This window comes from Lontra canadensis, unplaced genomic scaffold (assembly GCF_010015895.1).
Source record: "Lontra canadensis isolate GAN:19392208 unplaced genomic scaffold, GSC_riverotter_1.0 scaffold184, whole genome shotgun sequence".
NCBI classification, from domain to species: domain Eukaryota; kingdom Metazoa; phylum Chordata; class Mammalia; order Carnivora; family Mustelidae; genus Lontra; species Lontra canadensis.
Genome location: NW_022631178.1, coordinates 1,727,170 through 1,748,473, shown reverse-complemented (window position 1 = coordinate 1,748,473; position 21,304 = coordinate 1,727,170). Strand labels below are relative to the sequence as shown.

At 59.0% G+C, this 21,304-nt stretch overlaps 1 protein-coding gene across 2 annotated transcripts; it reads left to right on the top strand.

Annotated features, from left to right (window-relative positions):
* The first annotated feature begins 1,432 nt into the window (after positions 1-1,432).
* Positions 1,433-16,018, top strand: SGTA (small glutamine rich tetratricopeptide repeat containing alpha). Of its 2 annotated transcripts, none has more exons than XM_032847060.1 (11): positions 1,433-1,548; positions 8,886-9,023; positions 9,469-9,575; positions 9,868-9,952; positions 11,018-11,117; positions 12,309-12,413; positions 13,193-13,331; positions 13,775-13,837; positions 14,696-14,733; positions 15,492-15,581; positions 15,808-16,016. In XM_032847060.1, the coding sequence occupies exons 2-11, from the start codon at positions 8,924-8,926 to the stop codon at positions 15,920-15,922; spliced, it is 942 nt and encodes a 313-aa protein (XP_032702951.1). In that variant the 5' UTR covers positions 1,433-1,548; positions 8,886-8,923; the 3' UTR covers positions 15,923-16,016. The 2 variants fall into 2 exon arrangements, with proteins under 2 accessions (XP_032702951.1, XP_032702952.1); XM_032847061.1 differs by lacking the exon at positions 1,433-1,548 and adding an exon at positions 8,720-8,766 and having other exon boundaries at positions 15,808-16,018.
* Positions 16,019-21,304: the final 5,286 nt, after the last annotated feature.

Below are 21,304 nucleotides of genomic sequence, written 5' to 3'. Positions count from 1 at the left end.
GAGCCACCCAGGCGCCCCCCACTCCCCTATTTCTGCAAAAGAAATTAAAGAACTCCGGGCTTCAAATATGCCCGTGTTTTGGGGCGCCTGGATGGTTCAGTGGGTTAAAGTCTCTGCCTTCAGCTCAGGTCATGATCTCAGGGTCCTGGGATGGAGCCCCACATCAGGCTCCCTGCTCTGCAGGGAGCCTGCTTCCCCCACCCCGTCTGCCTGCCTCTCCGCCTACTTGTGATCTCTGTCAAATAAATAAATAAATTTTTTTTAAAATATGCCTGTTTTTTTTTTAAGATTTTATTTATTTGTCAGAGAGAGGGAGAGCGAGAAAGCGAGCAAGGCAGGCAGAGGGAGAAGCAGCCTCCCTGCTGAGCAAGGAGCCCGATGTGGGACTTGATCCCAGGACGCTGGGATCATAACCTGAGCTGAAGGCAGCTGCTTAACCAATTGAGCCACCCAGGCGTCCCTATGCCTGCGTTTTAAATAGGATAAAAGGGGGCCCTTCAGTGGCTCAGTCCTTAAGCATCTTCCTTCAGCTCAGGTCATGATCCCGGGGTCCTGGAATCAAGCCCCACAGCAGGCTCCCTGCTCAGCGAGGAGTCGGTTTCCCCCTCTCCTACTCCCCCTGCTTGTTTCCTCTCTCGCTGTGTCTCTCTCTCTCAAATAAATAAACAAAATCTTAAAAAAATAAATAGGAGAAAAGTGAATTAGGAGAACACTACTTGCAACTTTAACACTAACGGTGACCAGTTGTGGGTCTTCAATTTCGCCGTTTTCCGTTCCCGGAGTTTGTTCCTCATCCTCCAAATCCATCTCTACCAGGTAGATCTTCCCTAACCATCCCGGCCCTCTTGCCTCCCCAGTCATAATCCGGGCACGCCATTTTGTCTTTATAGCGCTCGCCATCCAGTGGAAAGGGTTAGTTTACGTCCCCGTGTACTAGTTTGCAGCTCGTCAACGCCCGTACAAAGGAACGGGAGCAAACACTCCCCTGGTTTTTACAGTTGGTTTGCAATACGTATTTGTTGGCTACTAGGCACCTGTTGTAAACAAAGATGTTCCCTTACGTCCCATGCGTTGAATGACTGAGAGAATGCGTTTGTGGGACGACGGGTGGGTGAGCAAGTGTTAAAGATTGTGGGAAGCACTCTCTCCCCTGCACACAGCGCCGGCGCGGCTCCAGGCGCCAACTACCCAAACACCGCAACACCACGTGGCCAGCTAGGTGCCACGTGACCGGCCCTGCCGACCGCTCCGGAGTCCGCCACCGTCCCACCATGCACCGCTCCGTTCCCGCCCGAGAGGGGAACTCTGTCCTGACTTCCGGCCTCCATTCGGTCGCAGAGGTCAGTTGCCCTAACGACCAGCTCGCCCCCACCTCTAAGTTACGTCACTTCTCCCCACGCCCGCCTCGATCACTAACGCGCCTGCGCAGGAGAAAACACAACGGGAGCCGGCTCCTTCCGCGCAGGCGTCGCGGCCGGGGGCGGGGCCGGGCAGCGCCGCGGTGCGCAGGCGCAGCCGTCGGTGGGTCGGCGTTCGGCAGCCTGAGAGGTGAGTCGTGGGGGTCCCGGCGCTGAGTGGGGTGGGCCGGGGGTCCGCGGCTCGGAACTCCCGGGGCTCCAGGGCCCGTAAAGACAGGTTGGTCTGGGGCGAGGATCCCGCGATCCACTGGCTGCTGTGAGTGGGCGGCGCGAAGGGGAAACTGAGGCAGGGTGGCGTCGGGCAGGCCTTCGCCGGCCCTGGTCATCCTACCCCGGACCCCAGGCCCGGGAGATGCTGGTCGCAGGCCCGTGGGTGGACAGCAGGAGTCGAAGTGCCCCGCTAGCAGTGAGGGTGTCTTCTGCTTCCCGGAAACACAGTCCCTTTGAATGGGGACCCCGTTCGTGGGGCGCGCGGGTCGGGGTCCTTTCCCAGCGCCGCCACTCTCCACCTGGCCAGCCTCTTGGCTCCCCGGAGCCTCAGTTTCCCCCGCAGTAAAATGGGCGTCATCACGGTCCCTACCTAATTGGTTGGGGTGGGGGGTGAGGGGTGAGGGGTGGCGGTCTTGGGAAGATGAAAGCCCCAGGGACCAGCGCAGAGTGAGAGCTTGGTGGGGTGAGCGGTGGTTCCGCCTTTCCCAGCCCGGGGCTTCTGTCGGTTGTGCTGGCGGCGGGAAGGAGTTGGGGCGAGGACCGGCTGCACCCCTCTCCTGGCTGCGTGAGCTGGGGCTCATCGCTTCCCTCTCTGAGAAGCGCATTTCTTCTGCAGCAGGGACCCCAGAAGAACGTGCTTCCTAGGCTCTCTGCGAGGTTAATAAGCAGGTCATGCTCTGCTTGGGTTCCTGCTGCTTGTTAAGAGTTTGCTGGAGAATGGCTGGTTGATTAGGTGCCAGAAAATGTGTGCAGTCCTTAGGCCAGAAGATGTCCCGGTTCCCTTTGGTTTTCTGTGTCTGATTGGGCTGTCTGCTTTTCCTCTTCCCAGACCAGTGGTTTTGTTGCCCTGGGGGACGCAGGGCAATATCTGGGGGTCATTTGTTGTTGCCACGACTGGGTGTGCTCCTGGCAGCAAGTGCGTGGGGCGCAGGGAAGCCGCCTAACACCCCGGGGTGCCCCGGACTTCCCACGGAGAACCGTCCCGGTGTCTACAGCGGGGAGTTAAACCTTCCCCCGGACCATTGCTTCTCCACCAGCATGAGCGGCACACAGGGGGGTGGGGTATGAACTCACGAGATCACGTGAAGGTTTTGCCGGGAGAGGAAAGGGCGCTTCGGAATTTAGGCTCTGGAATCCGACTGCTGGGCTCAAAGTTCCTAGTTTGGGTCTTCTAAGCTGGATGACCTCAGGTAGCCCCCCATCTTTCAGAGCCTCAGTTTTTCCTTCTGTATAATGGGGATTGGTGCAAACAACCCAGGGGCTTGGCTGACTGTGAGCAGGCCCAATCCAGCTGCAGCCTGTTTCTGTGAAGTGGGGGGCGGGGCAGTCGGTCCCAAAACTTGTGACAGCTTTTGCCGAAGAACAAAGGTGTGTGGTTTCCACAGAAGCCCTGTGGCCCTTTTCAGAAAGTGATCGCGGACCCCTTCCATATGCCATTGCGAGGGCTGCGCTGAGCACGGGGCCGGGAAAGTGCTCAGCACGCCAATGGTTTCACCTAAGTTTCACCGACAGTCTTTGAGGACGGGTGAGCGACTGTCAGTGGGGTTGCCTCCACCCCAGACTGCGAGATTACATTGTCTCACTTACTTTGTCCCTTTTTTTTTTTTTTTTTTTTGCCAAGACCCAGCACTGGCCTCTGTGGGCGACGCTCAGCCAGGGGGTTGTAGGAATGAAGGCCGTCGTCGGTGGGCAGGCAAGGCCCAGGGTTTGTCGTCTCCTCTGGGCTCCCCGGGGAACTTGGTCAGGGGCTCTGGGTTTGACAGGGATCTCACCGTTTCCCAGGACCGTACGGATCAGAACACTGCTGAGTGCGGTGTTGAAAGCAAAGATGTCTGTCCAGTGCTCCCAGTCTGGGTGAGGCCGGCGGTCGGACGACAGACGGGTTTAAAGCCGTCTGGGCCAGTGATAAGGCTGGTGCTTGGACTTTGCTGGAAAAAAGAGGGCGTCTAGCTCTGGATAACTTTGCAGCTCGGTGTTGTAGGGAATCAAGAGTTTCCAGGTGGGCTGGAGGAACAGTGAGCGGCTGGGTTTGAGTAGAGACACTGAGGGTTTGGTGAAGGGATTCCCATGCGCACCCATGAAGTTTCAGGAGCTTTCGATGGTCTTCAAGGATGCAGGACGTTCTGGTGGCGTTTTAGAAGACAGCAGGCTGTGGTGAGGGTGGTGGTCTCAAGCCTGGGGACAGCCCTTGCTCGGACACCGCGGGTGTGCTGGGACAGGAGAGGGCACTGGGGCACTGGCTTCGCACGCTGCTGTTTGTGGGCCGAGCTCTGGGTGCGGCTGGAGGCAGGCAGCCCTCGGCAGTGGGCGCTCCACCGTCCAGGGCGGAAAAACACACGTTTTTTTTTTTCCCCTTGACCAGTTCTGGGCAGGGAAATAAGTAGAAGTTGTTGTTATTTTTAAAATGAGGAAATCGGGGCGCCTGAGTGGCTCAGTGGGTTAAAGCCTCTGCCTTCAGCTCAGGTCATGATCTCAGGGTCCTGGGATCGAGCCCTACATCGGGCTCTCTGCTCCGCGGGGAGCCTGCTCCCCCCCGCCCACCGCCTGCCTCTCTGCCTACTTGTGATCTCTCTCTCTGTCAAATAAATAAATAAAATATTTAGAAAAATAAAATAAAATAAAATGAGGAAATGAGAAGGTGGACTGAGAGCCAGGAGGGACTGTGAAGACCACCGGAGGAGCTGGCCCCGGGACACCTCCCCCCCCCGCCCCCGCCCAGGCTCGCCTGGCAGTTCAGCGGTGCTGGGAGCTCATAAAGCCCTCACTGTTAAGAGAGGAGGCCTTCTCAGAGACTTTTGTCCGGCAGCCAAAGCGCTACAAGTTGGGAGTGTTCTCTGCAGGCTCCGGGTGCCTGGTGGGAGACGATGAGAAGTGCTGTCCCCGTGTTTTGTTGGGCCCCACTTCGTGGGGAGCAGAAGGTGGTTCATCTCAAAAGCCACGTGTGGGTAAGACCCGCAGACTGTCGCACAAGGAAGCAGCATTGTGTGAAGCCTGTGTCGGACGGCGTGCGGGCTCCTCCTCGCACCCTGGGGACATGGTCCTCAGCTGAGGACCCAGGCTTCCTCGGCTGCAGGGCCCAAGCCCAAAATGTGCAAACAGGAGGTTTTCAGAAAGCTTACAGCAAAGTTCTTTGGCCAGAAAAAAATCTCACTTCTGCTGATTTAGAGCCTTTATTTTTCCCACTTGGAGTTTCAGTGATTTTCATCTGGGTGGTTTGGCCATGTCTGGGGACATCTGTGGTTGTTACCGCTGTGGAGGGGGTGCTTCTGGCATTGAAGGAGTGTGGCCGGGGATGCTGAACCCCACGGTGCTCAGGACGCCCCCAGTGAGAGTGACCTGCCCCTAATGTTAGGGCCAAGCGGAAGAGACCCTCCATTGATGATTTGGGAAAGTACTGAGTCTGGTCCCTGCTCACTCTGGACACCAGAGTAAATCCCCCGGGGTCAGAGGGTACAAACCAGGGTGACCCTGGCATCTGCGAGTCACCCCCTCTCTCCCTCCCACTCAGTATGTGTATTTCAATGTGTGTAGTGTCCCAGGACCTCAGGAGTCACGTGGTTACAGAACTCAGACACTCCTGGGGGTCAGTGGAACCCCTTGACCTGAGGGGTATCATCCCGAGGAGATTCTGTCCCTTACCTTGGGCACACTGGACGGAGACCAGGGATGCTGTTACCACTCGGCACTGCACAAGACAGCTGCCTACCCCCAGCAAAGAACAGTCCAGCCCCTGATGCCGATCGTGCCGAAGTAGAGAAACCCTGCACTGGGTGGTGAATTCTTTTAACAGCTGGTAAGGATGCCCTTGTTAACCCATTTTGTGGAAGAGGAAAGTGAGGGTATTGGCCAGGACTCTTTCAGATGGGACAAAGAGCATTCCTTTGCTTAGGGTGGGGAAGGTGAAATGGAACCGGCCTCGGACAGAAATGGCTGGTCCTATGACATGACTCCAGGCCCTTGTCCTCCCAGGCAAATCAGGCATCCGTGGCCTGGCATCCATACGCCAGGCCCAGGGCTGGCTCCAAGGGGCTCCGACTAGACAGCAAGTCGCACTGGAGGGGCCAGCACTTGAAAGAAGACCAAGCAACAGACCAGGAGAAGCCCAGGAAGGAGGCAGTGAGAGCTTATGCCAGGGAAATCAGACCAGGGTGCTTCAAGTCTGTTGGGAGCAAGGGATCCTCTCGTGCAAAGGCCCTGAGGCTCCAGGGGCTGGGGGCATGGGAAGGACTGGAAGTATGCCAGAAAGGAGCGTGACTTGGTCTTTAGGTTTTTGAACCCTTGCCTGCATAAGCCTCAGTAGTCACACACTGCCCTCCCCGCCCCCTCTCACCAGCCAGACCAGGAGGGTAGGAAATATCTGCTGAAGACCAGGTTTCCTTTCTCAGTCTGCTCTTGAGCAAGCGCCCAGCACCATCAGGACTCGCATCCGTTCCCTGGGACGGAAGACTGAGTCCTGTCCTCCCATAACCACATGTGAATACATAAAGCCCAGAATGAGTGACCCGTGGGAATGGAGGGGAAGCACCCCCAGAAGTGATGCCTGGAGCCCAGAGGTGGGATGTAGCCACTTATGTGACTTAAGAACTCAAGATTCATTCCCCACAGGCAGCTGCCCAGACATGACCCTTGAGGCCTGACTTAGAACACAGCACACAAAGGGCCCTGGGACTGTTCGTCTGAAGGGGAGGACCTCAGACTTTGAAAACATAAAAATAACTTTGAAAGGACCTCAGACTTTGAAAACAAAAGGAAACAAAATTCTAATTATGTTAAGAGACACATAACATAGTTTAGCATTTTCATAATCATTTTTTTAGAGGTTTTTCTTTATTTATTTGATAGAGAAAGACAGTGAGAGATGGAACAACAAGGAGGGGGAGTGGGAGAGGGAGAAGCGGGCTCCCTACTGAGCAGGGAGTCCGACATGGGGCTCGATCCCAGGACTCTGGCATCATGACCTGAGTTGAAGGCAGATGCTCAACGACTGAGCCCCCCCAGACACCCTTAACCGTCCCTAAGCGCACGGCTCAGCGGCAGGAAGCACACACACACCGTCCCACAGCCCCTCCACCTTCTGTCTCCAGAACTGTCCCTCCCACAACACGGAGACTCTGTCCCCACGAAGAACGGACTCCCCATCTCCGGCCCCCACGCTCTCCTCTCTGTCTCCGTGGACGGGACGCCTCTGGGGCCCTGCGGGACGGGTCCTTCTGGGTCTGGCCGCTCTCCCTGAGCCCCGTGTCCTTGGGGTCCCTTCCCTTCTGAGGCCGGACCGTGTTCCCGCGTGTGGACGGACCGCACCGTGTTGATCCGTCCCTCCGTGGACGGCCGCCGGGGTCGTGGCTGCCTGTCAGCTACGGTAAATAATGCCACTGCTGAAACAAATACCTAAAAGGGAAACAGTCTGACGGGTTAGTCATCTCTCCTTAGGTGGAGGTGAGCAGGCTGACTGATTTCTCAGCTGGGGACCAGGACTTATCTTTTGGGGCTTGACTTCCCCCAAAATGAATGGGTTGAGATGGTTGATCTCTGTGAGCCCCTCTCTCGCCCCTAAGGTCCTCTGGTCTGGGACTGGACGTCCGTCCTCCAAGCACCAGCCCGTCCTGATCCCAGACCTTCTGGTTCTAGGGAGTCTCTCAGCCACGGGTGCTTGCCGGGTTAATGGGCATTGTGTCCAGAAATGGGGAGCTCATTACCGTTCTCACGGAACTTTAATTTCTTCACCAGCTTTACAGAATACAGGTGTTTTGAGGTATAATTCACGTACCCTAAAGTTCAGTAAACTTTGGTATATATTCATACTGCCGTGTAACTGTCTCCTTTCTGAAAGTCAAGAACATTCCATCACCCCAAAAGGAAACTCTATCCCCATCAGCCACCATTTCCCTCCTCCCCCAGCCTCCGGCCCCCACGAGCCCCCTTCCCGTGCATGGATGTGCTTGTTCTGGACTCGTCACACATGTGGACTCACGCCCTGCGGCCTGTGTCTGACTCCCTCTCCTTAAGAGGCAGCTGTGGATGGACATAGATTCCCAGGATCCGGAGCCCGAGCTCTGTGCACACGGCCGGCACCGAGTGTCTCGCCTGCCCTTGCCCGGTGGCCCCCGCCCCCGTGCTGGCACCATCTCCACGTGGAGAGCCGGGGGCCGCGTGATGGGCTCTTCCTGGCTTTGCTTAACCAGTGTCCGATAGCAGGTTCACGAGAAGGTGGTCAGGGGGCCTGCTCCTTGTTTTCTGTGCAGCATAGGCCGTTCACTCCCCGGAGGTGTTTTGGGGAGACTGAGGTGCTTCCTGCTGGGGTTCTGGCTGTGCACGTGGACTTGAGCGGCCTCGGCCACTCCTCCCAGATCCCTGTCCCCAACCTGTTGCCTGTCGGCGGGAACGGCCGTGGAGGTCATGGTGTGGAAGGGGTGAGACAGTGTTGTGACGTGCCTGACCCATCAGAGACCCTCAGGTAGCAGACCCCTCACGCCTGGAATGTTCCGGAGCAGGGCTCTCCCCTGGGCACTGCTGATGCTAGAGCAGGGTACTTCTCCATTGTGCGGACGTTCTGGGAGCCAGGGGCTGAGCAGCAGGCCCTCACCGCCCGATGCCAGGAGTACCAGAGACGCACCCAGACACGGCCCAGAGTCCCTGAGGCAGGACCACTCCTGGCCTGCGAGTGCAGCACACGGCCGAGGGATCAAGAGAGGCCCTCGGATGGCCTGCAAGGGGCTCGGTGCCTCTGGGACCCCTTGGTCTGCTCTGGGCCCCTCCTTCCCTGACCCCAGCTGTCTCGTGCCCTCCCACCCCCATGACCTTGTTCCTCAGTCTGAGTGCAGAAGCCGGTGGGACTGGGGGCTGGCTTGTGCTCAACTAAAATGGGGTTCGGAGACCTCCAGGACTAGCTTGTGGGCCAGCCCTCCGCATCCCTGGGAGCCCCCTTGTACCAGAGTCTGTGAAAGGGTGGTGACGGCCAAGGCCGCGGGGCCTTCTTTAGAAGAAGGAGGCAGGATGGCTGGGCGCCTCCTCCACCCGGGGAGCCTCAAGTCTCAGCTGCGAAATGGGGTCATAACCGTTTTCCCCTCACTTGTGCTGCAGGTAGACTGGGCCAGGCACTTCAAGTGGTTTCCTCGGGGCCGAGGCTGGCGCAGGCCTGGTGAGCTGGGGCCCAGCGGTCTGGGGGGGGGGCCTGGAATGGCAGGTGCCACGGGCACTGTCTCTGCAACACCCATGCCCCCCGTGTGCGCGCCTCACACCCTTGGCTTGGGTCTGCAGATCCGAAAACCCGAGGCGTGGTCCCTTCCTGTCTCAAGATGGATAACAAGAAGCGCCTGGCCTACGCCATCATCCGGTTCCTGCACGACCAGCTCCGGCACGGGGGGCTCTCATCCGACGCCCAGGAGAGCTTGGAAGGTGCGTGTGGGCCCGCTGCCCGCCCTCCCACCACACGGAGCCAGCCCCCATCTCCGCAGGCCCAGCCTCCTGCAGGTGTTCTGGTCATCTCCCCATCTTTCATCGAGGGGTGGTTCCAGAACATTCTTCCCCACCCTATGAGTGCGACTCCCCTGATGAGAGGAGAAAGGCTCTCTCTTAAAAGAGGGTGGAAGCCGCCTGGGGCTTGGGGGTGAGGAGCCCAGGCCGGGCAAGCACTTGAGCGGCCCTCTGCCCGGACGCCACCACCAGCCCCTTGGTGTCCAGCTGGCTCCGCCCACAGGCGATAGGGTGGGAGGTGGCGTTTTGGCTTCTGCCACGTGCCAGGCCTTTGACCTGGGTTTCGTCGGGGAGGGACTCCCTCTGAGCCCAGAAGTCCCAAAGTCTGGGCTGCGTTCAGAAGAAAATGCCTATGTCCCGTTCACAGTTGCAATCCAGTGCCTGGAGACTGCTTTTGGGGTGACTGTGGAAGACCATGACCTCGCTCTCCCTCAGACCCTTCCAGAAATATTCGAAGCAGCCGCCGCGGGCAAGGTGAGTCTCTGGGCTTCCCAGAACAGAAGTAACAGTGAGCATGGGCTGGGGGGCTCCGCAGCACCTGTGCGGGGTCTGTGTTCCCCCTGGACCGGCACCATGGAGCGGGATTCCCGGCTCGTGGACAGGGCAGTAGGGAGCTTGCCCTCAGCCACCCCGGCCCGAGGTTCCCTCCCTCAGAGCTCAGCTGCCCTCTCAGGCGGCCCTGAGCAGAAGGGAGGCCGGGGGTGTGGGGGAATCAGGTGGTCAGGTGGCCCGCCACCCCTCAAGCAGCTCAACATTTTGGGGCCAGGAGGTGCCACAGGACCTGAGGAGCCCCGAGCGAACCCCACCTTCAGAGGAGGACTCGGCTGAGGCAGAGCGCCTCAAAACTGAAGGTGAGACGAGACGGTCGCATTGGCACCAGGCCCCTCACCCACCTGGCCTGCGGGGACGGCAGGGGCGGGCTGGCCCCTGGGGGGGCGGCAGCTGTAGGGGAGCAGTGCATGAAGCCCCGCGCAGCACACAGCTCCGGGAGATGGGGCCGCCGAGTGCACGGGGTGAGGATATGTGGAGAGCAGGGCCTGCCCGCATGGCCCGTGGGGATGTGGCTGGGGCAGTCACCGTGGAAGGCATTCCGACAGTTCTCCGGTGGTCACACTGGGCACGTGGCCCGGCTGCTCCCCTCCCAGGTATAGGACCAGGAGAAACGTGGTGTGTCCACAGCAGCCAAAAGGTAGACCAGCCCAAATGTCCATAAATGGGTTAAAAAGGTAAAGAGTGACCTGTCCATATTCTGGAGTGTCCCTTGGCCACAAACACGCAAGATGCCCCCATGCGCTGCCCCAGGGACGGACCCCGAGCCCACGACGCTCAGGAAGGGAACCAGACACAGAAGGCCACACGGGGTGTGAGTCCACGTGTGTGACACGCCCAGACCAGGCTCCTCCACGGACACAGAAATGAGTTAGTGTGTGTCAGAGGTTGGGGAGGGGGTGGACGGGTAGCTGCTGATAGGGTCACCAGTGCTTTTTGAGGGAGATAGAATGTTCTGGAATTAGATTATGGTGATGGACACTTGTGAATATTTAAAAACCACTGAGTTGTACACTTGGAAAATGTGCGTTTCAGGTTATTTGAATTACACCTCATGAAACTTGGTTACTTCCAAGGAGCAAAAGTGACTGTATTAGAGGCTTATGTCTTCAAATGTCACAACCAAAGCAGGGACAGTTGTCAGAGTGCCATCTCAGGCCAGAACCCACAAGATGCCACACGCAAACCACATCGTCCTCCTCTACACCCGCCCACCCCCCACCTGAGCCTACGTCTGAGTGTTGCAGCCTGGCCCCCAAAGTCTTCTCACCCCTTCAGAGAAACCCCCGGAGAGCCGCCCTGATGCCCCAGAGCCCTCAGACCTGACGGGAACAGCGGGGCATATGCTGTTTTTTTTTTCTCTTTAGGAAACGAGCAGATGAAAGTGGAGAACTTTGAAGCCGCCGTGCACTTCTACGGCAAAGCCATCGAGCTGAACCCGGCCAACGCGGTCTATTTCTGTAACAGGTGCTGGCTGGATGCGCTCGGAGGGGCAGTCGTACCGTTGCCGGTGGCCAGCCCGGGTCCACAGCAGCTGAGCACAGCATTAGATTAAAATCAGGGGCAGCCTTCTGCACAGATGCTGCGGCGAGGAAATAAGCCAGACCGCGCGTGATGTTTCATGCCCATGGTCATGGCAGCATAGCTGTGGGAAGCCACATCTGGCTGGTCCTTCCTTTTTTTTTTTTTTTTTTTTTTTTTTAAGATTTTATTTATTTAACAGGGAGACAGTGAGAGAGGGACCACAAGCAGAAGGAGTGGGAGGGGGGAAGCAGATTCCCCACTAAGCAGGGAGCCCGACACAGGACTCGATCCTAGGACCCTGTGACCATGACCTGAGCCGAAGGCAGATGCCCAACAACAGAGCCCCCCAGGCGCCCCCAGCTGGTCGTTTTACAGGGAAAGCTGCCTCCGCTCTGCCCTGGCCCCCAGGACAGACCATCGTGCTGACGAGGCAGACTCTGGGATGCAGAGTAGACGCAGGGTCACTCTCCAGGGCACCGGCCCTGGGAGCCGACAGTGGGTGGCGGGGTCCCGGGGTGCTGCACGCCATGCACTGTTGCTAGCCTAGAGCCACTTGTCACTAGTTTCTTGCTTTTGACTCTTGGGGGCAGTGATGGGAACAGGTTGGCAGGAAAGTCGCACACGTAGTCCCAAGAACCCCACACGCCCTCCGCCAGCCCAGCCGCTCCATGTTTCTACCTGATGCCTTTCTGCGCTTCAGAACGTGGGGAAACGCCAAGTGCGGTGTTAAAACCTGAAACGGTCCGAGAAGCCGTCTGTCGTGAGAGGAGACCCCCGAGAGCTTGGACAGGGCTCGCGCAGGGGGTCAGTTAGTGTCTACCAACAGACCGTTCCTGATCTGGAACGGGCGCCAGCTCCCAACAGTGAGCGGAGCCTGGGTGCTGGGCCCATGGATTCGGGGTTCGGATCCCAGTCCCGTCACAGCATCGTTGAGCCAAGCAGCTCGGCCTCCAGCCTTAGTTTCCCCTGGAGGCTGGCGCAGCCCCCAGCACAGGTGCTCCGCAGACAGAAGCCCCTGGCAGCCCTGTGTCTCCCCACCTTCCACCCCAGCCTGACTGACCGGGCGGCCTAGGCTCCTCCCCAAAAGGCTCCTCCTTCGCAGCGAGCAAGCCCCACCCTGCTTTGTGTCCCCAGAGCCGCGGCCTACAGCAAACTCGGGAACTACACTGGGGCTGTGCAGGACTGTGAGCGAGCCATCTGCATAGACCCATCCTACAGCAAAGCCTACGGCAGGATGGGGTGAGTGCCCCAGGGGGAGGGACCGCCCCCCACTCCCCCACCACCTGCTGACGTGCAGTGGTTTGCTTTAGTCCTGATCCTCTGTGTAGACAGAGTCAGGACTCGGCCCCATTCACGTGCTCTGAATCTGGGCCTCCCCTCCTTCCGACCCAGCTGCTACATCAGTCCCCACGGCTCACTCTCCTGTGCTCCTGTGTTTTGCTGGAAACGTACTTGTGCGTTCTCATAGAGGATGCAGACGAAGGGCTTCACAGGAGCGTCCAGGAGGGTCCCCGGGTGGGAATTCTGTCCTCCTGGAAAGGGGTGTGATGCCTTCACCAACAGGGACATTCTCCATATCTCATTGTTCAGTTTTATTCTCCAGCCTTCTCCCCTCCCGGGAGTGTGGGGGTCACAGGATCCAAATCCCAGATCTGGTCTTCCTGGCCGCCAGCCCCATCCCAGGTCACCTCACGAACATAAACTCAGGTGTGATCAGAGAGCCTTGTTAGGAAAACCAGGAGTGCCTGTGACCTGGGAAGTTCCAGATTTAATTTAAGAGTTCTGTGCCAAGAACAGGGCCAGCCACGTCCGACCACCCTGCCCTCTGCCTCTGTGCCCCTCCTCTGGGCTGTCCCCTTTTGTGGGTCCTCTCGGGCGGTAGCCCTTGTGCCTTTGCATTCTTAACACACGTCCACCCTCTCTGCCCCCATGGCCCTCGCAGGCCGTCCCCAGCAGACGCCGGGCCGCGGTGGGCAGCCTCCCGGGCCCCTCCCCACGTGCTGCCATCTTTCCCGCAGCCTCGCGCTCTCCAGCTTGAACAAGCACACCGAGGCTGTGGCCTACTACAAGAAGGCCTTGGAGCTGGATCCTGACAACGAGACCTACAAGTCGAACCTCAAGATAGCCGAGCTGAAGTTGAGGGAGACGCCGAGTCCCGTGAGCAGCCCCGGGAAGGGAGTGGGTGGGAGCTGAGAGGTGTGGGCTGGTTTCCATGGGAAACTGGGGCGTGGGCTTAGGACAGGCTAGACGAGTACCCCCATCGGAGTCCGGGGCAGTTGGGCTGGGGGTGTGGGCCATGGACTGGTGGGTGATTATTCTCTGGGAACTTCTCACCCCAAGGGCCCTCTAGGCTCTGTGGGGGCCCAAGATGTCCGAGCCTCACGCGGTACTTTTCCCAAGCAATCAACCCCAGGGCACGTGCCTTGGACGTGGTGGTGTCTGGCCGTGAGGCGTGGCTGCTGGGTGAGAGGACATCTGAGCCGTAGGCCTCTCGGGACCTCAGCCGCCACCCCCCCCGCCCCCGGGGATCGTCCGTCTCCAATCGGGGGCCGGTGTCATGGTCCCGTGACCACTCACCAGGGCTCTTCTCGTCCCCACAGACAGGAGGCGTCGGCAGCTTTGACATCGCTGGCCTGCTCAACAACCCCAGCTTCATGAGCATGGTAACCTGCGCTCCTGCCTCCCCTGGGGCCTGGGCCCCGCGCCTCGCGCCTGTGTCCACTTACGTACGCCTGCCTAGGACCAGGGCTGCCCCCGCTGGGGGCGTGACCGGGGTGCCATGGGCGGAGCAGCATCCCAGCCCCACCCCCTCGATGCTGGGAGCGGCCCCCATGTGGCGGCCACAGATGGCCCCGGACAGCACCCCATGTCCCAGGGGTAGCACCACCCCCCAATGAGACCCCGACTTAAGGCCGGAAGCGCTAGTTCTGTGTGGGCTGTTCCACACACGTGTCCACAGTGGGGCTCCCTCACCGCACCTCAGGGCCCAGGGTCTCCACTAGAGCGAGATCCCCGCAGGGCAACCAGGAGCTGCTGGCCGCCTCCATCGGCGGGGGCCGCACCTTGTCCGCAGGCAGGCAGGACGGCCGGGCACCGCTGGGGGCTGGTGCGGTGTGCACAAGCCCACCACGGGGCAGGAGGACTCAGACTGGCTGTGGCCACAGCTCTCGATCTCCTGAACCTGGGGTCGGCGACCGGCTGGATTCTGTAGTCGTGTTGGGGCACGGCTGCCGCCGTCGGTGATGACCCGGGTGGGTGGTCAGGGCAGAGCCTAGGCCACAGAGCCGAGAACTCAACTCCGGCCCCTCGTGGAGGTTAGCCAGGCCCCCGTGAGCCACGCCGGGCAGGCTGCTTGCAGCGTCCCACTCGGCCACTCCTGAATGGGTCCTAAAGAGCGACAAGATCCGAGCAGGATCAAAGCGGTAAACCGTGGGCGAGCGGATGTCAGGAGAGGCATCGAGCAGGCCCCACGAGCATGCTGTGTGGCACGCGCCGTGTCTGATGATGTGCTCTTTCTTCAGGCGTCCAACCTAATGAACAACCCACAGGTTCAGCAGCTGTAAGTAACCGCCGTCTTCCTTGGGGTCTGGGGTCACGTTTATTTTTTTATTGCGACAGGATGCACATAACAGAATTTGGCCATCTTAACCATTTGGGTTTACGGTACAGCAACGTTACGTACATTCACCTGTGTAACCATCACCATTTCATTCCAGAACATTCCATCACCCCATAAAGAGTCCTTGTCCCCGTTAGAGGCGCTTTCCTACCTCCCTAGCCCCCGGTCCCCGTGAACGAGCCCCTTCCCGTCCGTGGAGGAGCCTGGTCTGGGCGTGTCACACGTGTGGATTCACACCCCGTGTGGCCGTCTGCGTCTGGTTCTCCCCCTGCGTGTTGGGAGCTGTTCTGGGTCCACACCCAGGAGCGGGATGGCTGGGTACGCGGTGATTCTGTTTTACTTCCTGAAGAACTGCCAGGCTGTGGTCAAACCTTAAAGCCCAGCTTCTCCGCAGCACGCTGCCGTCGGGGCAGGGCACCCTCAGGGCATCCGGAGCACCGTGGGGGCAGCCCAGCATCCCCAGACCTGGCCCCGTGGCCCCTCGTTGAAGACCCCTGTCTCTAAGCCAAAAACAAAGGCTGTTCTTGAGTGAGCTGGTGGAGTTCACGGCAGCCGCCATCAGAGAGGGGTGGGCTGGGCTGGCGCTGGGCCCCAGGGGGGCTGCGGGACAGTAATACAGCTGCTCACGGGGGGCAGGGCAGGGCCTGGCGGGAGTGGGCCGGCCAGGCTGGCGGTCTCATCGTGGGCTCCCCCTGCAGCATGTCCGGCATGATTTCGGGCGGCCACAACCCGCTGGGGACTCCCGGCACCAGCCCATCACAGAACGACCTGGCCAGTCTCATCCAGGCGTGAGTAGACCTGCTTAATGGGGCCCTAGGGTGGGGGTGGGGTGGGGTGGGGTGGGGCAGGGCCCCACCCACGAGCATAAGAACCAAGGAGCTGTGTCCCTGGGCTCGCTCTCGGCCCCGCATCCTCCCGTGAGTAGTCGTACTGCCTGTGGGTGGCACGTGCCTGAAACGTGGCCAGAAGGGTGCCCCGGGCTTCTGGGTAAGCCTGGGCCGGGCCCTCCCGCAGCGGCCAGCAGTTCGCCCAGCAGATGCAGCAGCAGAACCCAGAGTTGATAGAACAGCTCCGGAGTCAGATCCGGAGTCGGACCCCCAGTGCCAGCAACGACGACCAGCAGGAGTGACCGCCCACGTGAGTCCCCGTGGGCCACGGAGGGGGGGGAACCCCTTTTTGACAGCCCTGGGTCCATGAGGTGGTGAGGGTCTCCGTGGTGGGGGTGTCTGGGATCATCAGGTCCCTTTCCAGGTGTTTTTCACTCGCATCCTGTTCCTTCCCAGCGGGTGTCTGTGGGTGGGCCAGTCACTCAGGTGCGTCTTGTACAGATGAGGGCTGCAGCGGCCAGAGAACAGTGGCCAGAGCAGCGGCCAGAGCGCCGGCAGGCCGCAGTTGTGTGGGAAGCCCTGGGGCAGCCGCAGCAATGCCAGCGAGGTCCCTGGGAGGGAGGTGGACAGCCCCGCCCTGCCTGGCACCGCATGCCCGGGGTTCACCTGGGTGTGTGTGTGTTTGCCGGAAGCAGCTGTTAAGGCAGGATTGCTAGAAAACAGACTGGGGGTCCTTGTGGCCATGGTTGGCTTGGGGCCACCCCCTCCCCAGGGCCGCTAGACTCATCCTGTGCCCAGGAGACCTCATCGTTGTCCTCCTCTCTCCTTTACTGTGATTTTCTGTTAACAATTTCAAAGGACGGGGCACCTGGCAGCCTCAGTCTGTGGAGGGCGCAACTCTTGATCTTGGGGTCATGAGTTCGAGCCCCGTGCTGGTGTACAGGTTACTAAAACAAATAAACTTAAAAAAATAGTTTAAGAGGTTTTAAATGCCAAAACCATCGAGCACCAAGGAAAACAACTCCGATCTCCCCACCTGCAGCATCGAACGTTAATTATTTGAGCTCGTGTTTTTTCCTTTTTCTCCCCCAAAGCATTCTAGTTGAGATCAGTTTTGCATTTGTTCTACGTCGTAACTTTATCTGCAAAACACCTTTGCCAGCATTCCCGAGTTCTCAGCCCAAGCCTGCAGGGATGTCCTGTCACGCTGACTCGTGGCCCTCGTGTCTTCTCCCCCAGCCCTCTCAGTGCCACCAGTTCTTTCCCACCGACCGGAGGCCGTCTCGCATTTTGCCGTCTTCTCCCCTTGGACCACCCAAGAGAGAAAAAGAAACAGAAATCGGACCTGCATGTTAAGATGGATTTTTGTTACTCCCTCCGCCGTCCCCTCCCTGTTTGTAGTCTCCCGCGGCCCCTAGACCCTTCTCGAAACAGAGCCAGCAAGCTGTGAACGCAGACCAGCACTGACCTCTCCCAGCCCCCTGAAAACTCCTCCGGGGAAGCGTCTTCTAGACCGCCCCGGGCTGGGGTTGTCCTCAAGCCGCTCTCCAGGAAGCCTGCCCATTTTGTGCTGAGCTGTGTCGGGGACACCCACGGCTCCCAGAGCCCCTTTCTGCAGCCCCGTGGTCTGTCCTCAGAGGAGACATGAGAAGCCAATTCTGAGTCGACCTTGGCCTCCCCAGCCGCGCCCTGCTCGGATGAGCTCACTGCCAGCCGCGGTCTGGGCACCAGTGGCCGCCCTGCCCCTCAGACCGTGGGTTTTCATTTGAGGAGCTCTTCAGACACATTTTCCTAAAAGACAATTTCCGTGACCTTGCACCCCTGTTGGGAGCAGGGGTGGGACCGTCCTGGGGTACAAGGGACCAGGTACTGGGACTTGACTTCCAATCAAGCATTTGGATGGACACGTGTCTCATCTCTGATCCTCTTGTCCCAGTACTCATGACCGACAGACCCCAAACCCGTCCCCAGCTGGGTGTCCAGCCCACTGCCCTTCTGTCCACAGATGATCCTGCCGGCCGGCATGTTGGGTCCCTGGCAGGCTCTCCTGTCCTGTTCAGGGCTGGGGAGCCAGCAGGGGTCCCTGGTGCCCCACACCCCCGCCTCGGCCTGACATTGCCAGACAGCCACCAGAGCTGCTCCCAGTGGGGCAGGAGTGCCAGCCATGGCCGGACAGCCCGCCCAGGACACAGGGCCACTGTGGATGTGCCCTCGGCTTCCACTTGGGCGGGATGGGGGGAGGGCAGGTCTGCAGGCACCAATGTTGGCATCTGGATCGTGTGAGGTTCCCTCATGGTCTGGGCCGTCTGGGAGGTAGACCCAGTACGTGTGCGTTGTAGGTAACTAGTGGGAAGACGGGCCACTGCCAGCCACCCGCAGTCCGTCCCATGTCTGGCGAGATGTGTCCTAACTTGAGTGCTAGCCACGGTGACAAGAAACGTGTGGGGGAATAAACAGGCATCACGACCTCTGCTCCACTCTGCCATGAGCTTTCATGCCCTCCTGCCCCAAGCTCCCAGAAACCCCCAGCCTGGAGTGCCCGCCTCAGGCCCACACTGGGGGGTCAGTCGTGTCGACGGCTGACTTCCTGTGTCGGGTCACGAATGATTCCAGAAACAGCAGGTCCCTGCGCTGCTCCTCTATCGTCTCTGCCGCGCCTTCGCTTCCCAACTCATGCGCGCCGGGGGCCAGCTGGGACCCCCGGCATCGCGGGCAGAGCCGTGAGGGCACCTCACTCTCCCCGGGGTGACCCTCAGGGCCCCTCTTTGTACCTGTTGCGCGTGAGCGGGGTGGCCGCCTGCAGTAAGGGAAACAAGGTTCCCAGGGAGGGGGGGGCCAGGCCAGCACGTGTCTCGCAGGGCAGGTCCTGACGCTGGGGACGTCTGTGGCCGTTCCGAACCACGGCTGTCACGATCAGGTGCTTCTGGCGTCCGGCAGGTTCGGGACGCGGCTCAGTCCCTGCGAGACCAGTCTCCATTGTCCTGAGTCCGCCCAGCCCAGCACCCCCCGACCCCGCTCGTCCGCTCGGCACTCAGCACGTGCCGCCCACAGGATGCTGACCACCTGTTTGGAGAGCGCGCTGGGAGGCACAGGGCATGAGCCTTTGTTCCAGAAACTTCTACAGATGCATGCTAGGTCTCCCCAGATCGTCTCACTCCATCCGGTGTGTCCGTCACTGAGCAGCCCTGCAGAGCCGCTGCCCCACACCCAGCCTAAGTGTTCAGGAGAGACCCAAAAACTTTCTGTTGGAGCCACTGCTAGAGTGAGAAGGGGGTAGAAAAGGAGTAGCTGTCAACGGGTCATCTGAGAAGCTGGTGGCTCCTCCGTGTGACTTGACGAGACGTGTGTCACGGGTAATTACTGCTCGATCCCACACGAGGTAGAAATAGGTCTTTCTGAATATTCCTGTCAGAGGCGCGTTAGGAGGAAGAACGGCAATTAAACACGGAGGTAGCATGAGTCGTGACTTGGAGATCGCTTGCGGGAGTGGGTTGAGCCTTGAAAGGCAAGGGAGCTGCTGTTACTGTAGATGGAATCACGGAGTCTGTCCTCGGCCCCCACACCCCATGCGTGGCCGTGCGTGGGGACCAGGCCCTGGACCGCGAGCCCCACCCAGATTAAGTCCCAGGATGCTGAGGAAGAAAGCAAGCAAGGGGTGTCCCCGGCTGTCAGTTATGCCCAAGGGGCCTGGGCTGTGTCCAGGGGCCATTGGGGGTTGTCACAGCCAGAGGGGCTCCTGGCATCAGGAAGCTGGGGCCAGGGAGCTGCTCAGCCCCCCGCAGCGCCCACCCCACGGTGTTGCCGGCACCCAGTGGGCCCTAGAGGGAGGTGTCCCATACAGATACCCTGACCCACTCTGCCACAGGCAGGAACAATCTCGCCCGCTCCGAGAGCTCCTGTGTCCCAGCAGCAGAGGCTTAGCCCCAGGCTGGATAACTTGAAAACCCCACACCGCGGGGGCTTTCCCAGCGCGCCCCTCCACCCCCACCCCTCCATACTGAAAACTGGCTCTTTCCAAGGGGCCCTCATCTGGGAGGCGCTGGGACCAGCAGGTGGCGCAGCCATGCCCCGGGCTCCCGGACGCGTGGGTCCTCGGCATCAGGACCAGAAAGAACAAAACCACCCGGTCTCCAGCCTAGAAAGGGCCACAGTCCCAGGGGTCAGGCCTGTGCTTTTAGAGCTGGCTGTCCTTTCAGAATTCTGAGTCACAGGCAAGGATGTCGGGCTCCGCGCCACGCCGACAGGGCCACCATCCTGGGGTCGGAGAATGGGAGCCCCTTCTGGGGTGACAACCACTGATTCTGCTCCGTGTACGGCTGCTGGAAGCTCCTGTAGACTTGGGGCGGGGGGGAGCTGCTTTCTTCCCTCTCTCGTTACCACGCTTCTTACACTCTTCATCAAAGCGTAAATACACACGCGTAAACGCACAGAGTACAAGCAGGCAGTGGGATGAGTGTCCACAAAGGCAGCACACCACCATCGTTGGCACCTGGACCAAGAGCAGAGCCCGCCCTGCAACCCTCATCATGTGTGTCCCCGCCCCCATTACCGCCTTCAAGGGTAACGCTCCCCCAAGTGTTTAGAGCCATGGGGTAGTTGTGCCTGGTTTTGATACACATAAAATGGAATCCAAGGGGGGGAAAGGTAAAATTATAAAAATCATAGAAGAAAATTTAGAATATGATTCTGGGTAGGCAGATTTTCTTAAAAAGCACAGCACTGTGATAATCTTACGTGTCCACTTGGCCAGGCCACAGTACCCAGGTACTTGGTCAAACGCTAGTCTGAATGTTGCTGGGAAGGTATTTTTTTAGACGAGAGCAACATTTAAATGAGCTGGTCCAGGGGTGCCTGGGTGGCTCAGTGGGTTAAAGCCTCTGCCTTCCGCTCAGGTCATGATCCCGGGGTCCTGGGATGGAGCCGCATCAGGCTCTGTGCTCCACAGGGAGCCTGCTTCCTCCTCTCTCTCTCTGCCTGCCTCTCTGCCTACTTGTGATCTCTGACTGCCAAATAAATAAGTGAAATCTTAAAAAAAAAAATAAAAAATAAATGAGCTGGTCTGGAGTAGAACGTGGGCCCTCCGGGTGTGGGTGGGCCTCACCTAACCAGTTGAAGGCATTCAGAGAAAAGATCTGTCCCTAGAGGAAATTCTCTTCAAGGGAATTCAGCCTCTACATGGCCTTGGGACTCAAGCTACAGTGTCAACTCTCCCTTGGGTCTCCAGCCTGGCTGAGTGGATGAGGCCATTTGCAATACATATTTATATATATTCCATATATATATATATATATATATATATATTTATTTATTTATTTCACAAAAATATACTCCTACAAATCCATGAGAAAAATATGACCCGGGGCGCCTGGGTGGCTCAGTGGGTCAAGCCTCTGCCTTCGGCTCAGGTCAGGATCTCAGGGTCCTGGGATCAAGCCCCACATGGGCTTTCTGCTCACGGGGAGCCTGCTTCCCCCTCTCTCTCTGCTTGCTTCTCTGCCTACTTGTGATCTCTTTCTCTCTCATCAAATAAATTTTAATTTTTTTAAGGTTTTATTTATTCATTTCACAGAGGGAGAGTACAAAGCAGGGAGAGCAGCAGGCAGAGTGGGAGGGAGAAGCAGGCTCTCTGCTGAGCCAGGAGCCAGATGTGGGACTCGATCCCAGGACCCTAGGATCACGACTTG

Excerpts from the sequence above, each read along its gene's own strand:
- SGTA (XM_032847061.1), top strand. The coding sequence starts at position 8,924 with ATGGATAACAAGAAGCGCCTGGCCTACGCCATCATCCGGTTCCTGCAC. Across the intron at positions 9,576-9,867 it reads AAGCAGCCGCCGCGGGCAAG|GAGGTGCCACAGGACCTGAG; the intron begins GTGAGTCTCTGG and ends TTTTGGGGCCAG. Across the intron at positions 13,332-13,774 it reads TGAGGGAGACGCCGAGTCCC|ACAGGAGGCGTCGGCAGCTT; the intron begins GTGAGCAGCCCC and ends TCGTCCCCACAG.